Source organism: Schistocerca serialis, chromosome 8, assembly GCF_023864345.2.
Source record: "Schistocerca serialis cubense isolate TAMUIC-IGC-003099 chromosome 8, iqSchSeri2.2, whole genome shotgun sequence".
Classification (NCBI taxonomy): domain Eukaryota; kingdom Metazoa; phylum Arthropoda; class Insecta; order Orthoptera; family Acrididae; genus Schistocerca; species Schistocerca serialis.
In genome coordinates this window covers 199,930,911-199,939,127 of record NC_064645.1, presented here as the reverse complement: position 1 = coordinate 199,939,127, position 8,217 = coordinate 199,930,911, and the positions used below count along the sequence as shown (strand labels likewise).

Here is an 8,217-nt window from a genome sequence, read left to right as displayed (position 1 = left end):
TCAGTGTCACTTTCTGCTAATTCAAGATAAACTGCATTTCTGTCAACTTCAGCAGGTTGTGTCAGTTCAGTTGCCTCTTCAACGATGTTAGATGCTGGTACTAGTTGACGACTGCCTATACGATTATCGTCAATTGGGTTAGTTTGAAATACTGTTTCCACAAGTGCACTTTGAGTTTTCGATGGATTGCACAACACGGGCTTTCACAATTGTCTTTGGTGAATTTGGATCAATCAGACGAGATGCTTTAGAATCTTCACAATATCCAACAAAGATAAGTTCCATATATTTGTCTTCTAATTTCGTCCTTTTTTCTTTTGGTATATGTACAAATGCTCGACATCCAAAGATTAGTGAATGACTCAGATTTATCCGACGACCACTCCATAATTCCTCAGGAGTGACATTCTTAACAGCTTTTGTTGGAGGTCGATTCTTCAAACAAATTGCTGTGTCTACAACTTCAGCCCAAAATTGTCTGCTTAGAGCTGCATCTGTTAACACTGATCTTGCTTTTTCAATGATTGTCCGATTTAAGCGTTCTGCAACACCATTCTGTTCTGGCGTGTAAGGAGTTGTTGTTTCATGTTGAATTCCATTAGTCTTTAAAAAGAATTTCATGCACCGATTGACGCACTCTTTTCCATTGTCTGTTCGAAGTATTTTGATTTTTCGACCAGTTTCATTTTGCTTTGAATTCGATGAATGTGTCACAGACTTCTGTTGTTGATTTTAGTATATAACCAAAAGATTTTCTTGACAGATCATCAGTAAAAGTGAGAAGATATCGTGATCCTCCCGACGAAGCCATGCTCATTGATCCACAAACATGAGAATGCACAGTGTCAAGTAGATCTTTGGCTCTTCTACTTGATGTTTTAGGAAAAGGTTGTCGAGACTGTTTACCTTTTATGCAGGGAATACACGGATCTAAATTGACGTTCGTCCAGTTCAGTCCATCAGCCATTTTTTCTTTTAATAAATGCATGCTTACACGATTCAAATGTCCCAATCTTCGATGCCACAATTCATAACTGTCAATTTCTACAACATTTGCGTAATGATGCACTTCGTCTAATCGATACATGCCATTTATTTGAGTTGCAGTTGCTACTGGTGTTCCAGAAACAATTACATCACTTTTATTGTATACACCGCACTGCACATTGTCAATACACACAATCCACGTCCTGTCATCTGACTAACCGGCAGTAGGTTGTAAGCAAGGCTTGGAACATACGCAACATCATTAGCAGCTATCTGTTTATTCTTGTCGTCACAAGTAACTCGAAGATGAACATCGCCTTCTACAATAGCTTGAAGATTGCTATTATCTACTACTGTCACTTCAGCAGCTGTGGTCGATTGGAAATTGTTGAATGAGTCTCTTCGATTCGTCATGTGTCGTGAACACCCGGAATCCACATACTAGCCATCACTATGATGCGAAGATGCAGTTATAGAGCCATTAACACAGTTTCGTTTTCAGTTTTCACTGCATTCGTCATATGCAGTTGTACACTCTCACCTCCGGTATGGGATTATGTTCTAGGGAAATTCTGAAGATGCCATCAAAACATTCAAAATTTAAAAAAAATTATAAGAATAATGGAAGGGGTAGATAATCGCAAATCATGTAGACCATTGTTTCAAAAAAGGATGATCCTATCACTTCCTTGCATATATATACTTGAAAATATAACGTATTTGAAGCAAAACTTACATACAAAAAGACCACTCATCACTCAAAATCACACAATACACAGCTATGATACGAGACAAAAATTGGATGTACATGTTCAAAGCGCCAACACAAAGTTATTTCAAAACAGCCTTATCCATCCTAATACCAAACTATGCAATGCCTTACCAGATACCATTAAACACATACAAAACATTGATCACTTCAAATCTAAACTGAAGTCGTACTTGGTTGATCACTGCTTTTACACAGTAAATGAATACCTACAAAACTAAATTTTTGTGTGTTTACCCAATGTAGTCTCATTCAGAAGAACATTTGTATTTTATCTCTCTGTATATAGCGTAACAACATTTATTTAAGTATTCATCATTCATTGATATATTAATGTGTGTTATTATGTACAAAGGTGTATTATATGTAAAACTGTTAATATTAACAAAAAAAATCCAAATATCTCTTGCACATTGTGCAGCTGTAGATGAAATGGATCAATAAATCAATCATGTCATTGTAGTTTGTCAACCGGCCAACTTTTCAAAATTAAACGGTGATTGTCCGCCCATCTTGAATACGTTCAGATAGTTACACAAATAAATCTTGAAAGATTCTCTGAAAAAAAAAAAACAACAGCAACACGTTGAACACACACGAAAATTATGTAATCTTGATTTATCAGTTTATTTCTTTGGTATGGAAAGTTCACTAATCTCTCCTGGGCCCATAACCTATTAGATATTAACTCTAATTAGTCCTCTGTGAGATTATAAAGTTGACCTTTTAATCAAATACGTAATACGCCATGAACACGCATAGACTATTTATTCAGGGACGTACATAATGAAGATCAAGGAGAAAACAAAGTACCGTACCATACATATAACACATCAAAGAGTAAAATACGAATGTTCCCAACTGTTACTGATAAAAGAACGAGAAACAACCGTCAAAAGCCTTAGAAGCGTAGCTATGTTTTCTAGATGACCAAAGTAAGCGTCATTACCAAACTATAAGAAAACAGAACATGAAAATTTCACGCAGCACATCATGATTACATTATTTCCACAAATAATATCATTTTGTAATGGTGGTCTTCTTTACGAATCCTATTTACGACCGTCATACATCATCCCCAAATCTGGTGATTTTCCTTTTTGTAGTTTTGCTATTATTTCGGTGACATTAACTGTCCAAGTAAAATGTCGTGTTACATCAGGTATCAATGCAAATAATCCCATATACCTGCACCATGCTGCTACTGGTGTCTTACAAGTGACAAGAAGCATTATTCCTTTGTTCCCCGCTCTCACTCTATGTACCTTCATCACATATAGTCTTACCTGCTGTGTTTATTACACATGTGCAGTCCCTGGAGTAATTTTCTAGCACTCATTGCCCCATCCAGGTACTGGCATTGTTGTCCAGCTGTGATTTTGCCCCAGTCCTACGTAGCATTTTACACTACTGCTATTTATACTAGATGATTCTTCTTTGCTTTCGCCAGCAACCCATTTTTCTCTGTCCAGTTTCTCGTGACTACTAAGTATTCCTGGAATTTCTCACTTTCTGGTGGGCTTTTTATTTCCTTGTACACTAGAAAATCGTTACTATTTCACATTGTAATCCATCTTTTGACATACAGCAATTGCCTTAACATAGTCAACTGTCTCGTAGTACACCACACTCTATTTTACGCCCCATGATGTGAAATCCTCCATTTAACAGCTCTTTGAATACTGTGCAGTTATTATTGGCAACGGAATTCTTAAGTCAGTATTACTGACAGTCTACTGGCCACCATGTGACAGAAAATATCTGAAGCTACCCAAGTCACCTAAAGATGGAGATTATGCAGGCTTATGCAGATTTTTTGTCAGATAATACTGATAGAAGATAACTAGAATTGTTGATGTCCAGCTTTGGATTATTTGCTGCAATCAAGATCCCAAGACAGCACAAAGAGCGGCAGTGGCTGAAATTTGAATTGCATGGCATGTTATGCATGGGCCAGTCACTTTACAACATACAGTACTACTCTTAAAAGTAAAGGATCGTTGTAAGTGAGGGAGCTACACTTTATTGAAACTCAGCAAAAAAGCAAATACACTCTAGAACAAGAAAATCTGCTCTGTGTCATTCCTGTAATTTCAGAGGTTGAAAAAGTACTTGATGCCACGAGATGGGGTCACGGGTGAAACAAATAAATCCATGGATACTGTAACATTTATATTGTAACTTTATAGTTCAGTGGCATATTTAAGACTGATGAGACACTTTCTGGCAGCAGGATTCAGATGGAATTCCACTTTTCACAATTATTTTTTGCTATACTGGATTAAATTGTTTAATTAATAGAACACAAGAAATTGACAGAACACACAGATTAAGATTTTTTCCAACCCCAAAAGGGCAAAGCATGTGATTTCTTTAATACTTGATACCCCACCAGGTTAGCCGAGAGCGCTAAATGCGCTGCTTCCTGGACTTGGGTAGGCGCGTTGGCCCCAGATCGAATCCGCCCGGCAGATTACTGAGGTGAGCTGGCCAGCCTGGATGTGGTTTTTAGGCGGTTTTCCACATCCCACTAGGTGAATACCAGGCTGTCCCCACATCCCGCCTCAGTTGCATGACTTGCAGACATTTGAAACACGTTCGCACTATTTCATAGTTTACATTAGACGCAGACAGCTGGGGTACACTGATTCCATCCTGGAGGGGGGGGGGGGGGGGTTATGAGGTGGTGATAGGAAGGGCATCCGGCCACCTGTTTCAATTAACCATGCATTGTTTGATTGTAACAATACCGGTTCTGTGAAAACTGCGGGACAAAGCACAACTGAAAGAAGAAGAAGAAGAAGAAGAAGAAGAAGAATCCATCCAAAGCCCTTGCACTTCAGAGTAAACCTGTAATTTGCAGCCAGCCGGTGTGGCCCAGTGGTTCTAGGTGCTTCAGTCTGGAACAGCGTGACCGCTATGGTCGCAGGTTCGAATCCTGCCTCGGGCATGGGTGTGTGTGATGTCCTTAGGTTAGTTAGGTTTAAGTAGTTCTAGGCTCTAGGGGACTGATGATCTCAGAAGTTAAGTCCCATAGTGCTTAGAGCCATTTTGTAATTTGCGAGGATGGGAATCTACGAAGCGAGTAAGAAATCACACATTTCCTGCCACCTCTTCCCAGGCAGCTACGGTAATGTTACATAGATCATTGCAGGTTCTTGGCACAAGATTAGGCAACTTTTCTCCCATGGTTTGTTTTGCCTCCGCCCACACATTTTCAATGGGACTGAGATACGAGGGCTATCCACAAAGTACATTACATTTTCGTTTGTGTCCGTTAGGGGCGGGGCTAGCGCGGCCATCTTGGTGTCATGGCATTCCGCCACTCAGTTGGCATCCTGCTGTGCTAGTGAGAGGTTCGTGCTGTACTCCGTTGAGTTACTGTGACAGTTTGAAATGTCAGCGTTAATTGAAAATGCCGCGAAGTGTGAAGTGCGTGCTGTAATAAGGTTTCTGACTGCAAAAAACTGTACACCGATAGAAATCTATCAGCAGCTTTGTGAAGTGTATGGGGACAACATAATCACTGAAGGTGGAGTGCGTCAATGGGTCATAAAACTTAAAAATGGCCGGACTAACGTTCACGACGAAGAGCGAAGTGGAAGACCCAGCATAGTGACTGCCGAACTTGTCGAAAAAGTCGATGCCGCGGTCCGTGAAAACCGTAATTTCACAATAACAGAACTCTCTATGAGTTTTCCACAAATTTCACAAAGTTTGTTGCACGAAATCGTTACCAAAAAGCTTGGTTACCACAAGTTTTGTGCAAGATGGATACCAAAAATCTTGACAGAGATTCACAAAAATCAGCGAATGGCTGCAGCGTTAACGTTTTTGGATGCTTACGAGAAAGATGGCGACTCATTACTCGATTGCATCGTTACTGGTGACTAAACATGGGTTAAGCATGTGAACTGCGAGACAAAATTGCAGTCAATGCAGTGGGGGCACACAAATTCCCCCCAAAAACCCAAGAAATGCATGCAGACAATGTCAGCAAGGAAGGTGATGACAACTGTCTTTTGGGACAGAAAAGGTGTGATTTTTGTGGATTTCCTGGAAAGAGCCACTACAATAAATCCTCAAAGGTATTGCCAAACTCTGCACAACCTCAGACGAGCAATACAAAACAAGCGCAGGGGAAAGTTGGGCTCAAAGATCTTGCTGATTCAAGACAACGCCCGGGCCCACACGGCAAATGCCACTCGTGAAATTCTCGAATCTTTTAGGTGGGAGTTGTTTCCTCATCCGCCATACAATCTCGACCTGGCACCGAGCGACTTCCACTTATTCCCAGCAATGAAGAAGTGGTTGGCTATGCAGCGTTTTGATGACGATGCACAGCTTCAAGATGAGGTAACCACGTGGTTGAAGGCGCAGGCGGCCGAATTTTACGACGAAGGAATTTTCAAGCTCGTCCATCGCTATGATAAGTGCCTTAATTTAAATGACAACTATGTAGAAAAGTAGTATTTAAGTGTGGCTTTCATCTGTATATAATAAAAAAATTTCCAATACTTTATTTATTTTTAATTCCAAAACATAATGTACTTTGTGGATAGCCCTCGTATGTTGCAAGAGGAGGCCAGTTGAGGTATCTCATTCTGTTCAGTAACCCACTATTGCATCATAGCTAACATTAGTATTGGATACTGATCCTGCTGGAAACATTAATCTCTCCAGTACCTGGTAGGCTCATAACATTACACATAATATGAGTAGATTTATATTATGCAGCATCAAGTCAGCTGTTTGCCCTATGAAGCATCCCAAGTGCATGGGAACACATCCAGCCACTGCGATATGACTCGCAGGTATATTTGGGGTCAAAACGGACACCATGCAGCCTATACACTTGTGTTGGACCATCATTCACTGTGAAAAATACTCACTCATTGGAAAATATTACATTCCACAAGTTACAACATACATTTTCCTCAGCAAAAGCTAATTAATGGACTCGATTATCATTCATGAAGCTTTTCAGTCTCCTGAAACTGACACTGAAATGTGTCAACAGATCTGGGAAAAACAATATTATGTTTCAACTGCCCTCCATTAAAAAAAATTATCTTGATGTGTTTAGTGTTTCATCATCCTGGACTGATGTTGTTATAGACCGATGTCCATGTCCCACATCTGTATTGGATTTTACAAGTATAACAATATGGTTTTATCCGTCATTGTACAGTGTTCTCTGGGACACCCAGCCTCTTCTTTGGGCAAAGTGACCTTACTGGGAAGTTAAGCAGTTTAATCTCTCTAAATGTTTCCATATAGGATGTTTGTCACTAGGCCTTAGTTTTTGAATAAATCAAGTTAAGCAGTCATATTTGGCATTTTATTACTTACAACTGGAGAGCTGGCACAGCAATTACTTACCTACCATGATGTCATCTGTTCAGATATCTGCACTTCTTTTCCTTTTGAAATAATATTATAATAATATAGATAGGAACAATATGAGGTGCATTTATAGATAAACATAACACACAGTGTTTCGCATTATCATTCAGGCAGTCTTTCACCATTAACTAATTATGTCACATATGGATTTTCAGTGGAATATACACCAAGTCACTTTCTGTTCTGATGACTATTGGGGAAGAGGGCAGGTCATACAGAAATTTAAACATGACAGTCCTTCTGTTTTATATTCATCATTTTGAGAACAGCAGCTTCATTATGGAATAATCAGAAGAGAATGAAATTAACAGACCATATGAATATAAATACTATATGTAAGTAATTAAAGCTTCAGACTAATTCATTCCCAAATTTGCCACAAAATCAATATCACCAGATAGTACTATTATGAGACAAATTAAGGACTTCTACATACTGTGCCATTCCATTATCACCAGGAGATGCTGATTGTGCTCCTGGGATACTGACTGTACAGTTGCTTCAGTTTGTATTTGTGAAATGACATGTTAAGTGCTCCATAGGTACAATTTCTTAAAGAAAGGAAGATTCAAGTTTATTAAGTCCCACTGAAGATGAGGTCATTACCGACTGAGCAGAAACACACAATGGTCTCAGAAATTCGCCAAGTCATTTTGAGAACCATCCCAGGATTTGCCTTAAGCAATTTAGAAAAACATAAATTTTCATGACTGGGCAGCACATAACCCTTGTCCTACAGAGTAAGGTTATGTCATGAAATGGCAGAACAGAAAACAATTTTTTTTCATTGCAGAAGATTTGATATTTTAGGCTAAATGTTGTCAACTACATATTATGGAAGAGGAATGATACTTCAGCCTCTACAACTTCTTTGAGATGACAGTTCCTACTCACTATCTTTCTTGTGTAGCATAGAACTTATTTTTTATCCAAAATGATACTCCAAAATCCATGCTGTAGTCCACCCGAATCTTAAAGGTTTATTAGTTAAAACTGTATCAGACCGAGCTAACCCGGATGCCTGCCTTTTGCAGACAGAAAATTACCAGTGTTAA

General features: G+C 39.2%; 1 protein-coding gene across 1 annotated transcript in view; it reads right to left on the bottom strand.

Moving 5' to 3' along the window:
• Window positions 1-2,090: 2,090 nt before the first annotated feature.
• Window positions 2,091-8,217, bottom strand: part of LOC126416638 (thymidine kinase, cytosolic-like) — a 36,077-nt gene continuing 29,950 nt past the window's right edge. Inside the window, exon 4 of the mRNA XM_050084407.1 lies at window positions 2,091-2,314. Coding sequence (XP_049940364.1) covers window positions 2,288-2,314 — 27 coding nt within the window. The 3' untranslated portion in view covers window positions 2,091-2,287. The remainder of the gene's footprint in view (window positions 2,315-8,217) is intronic.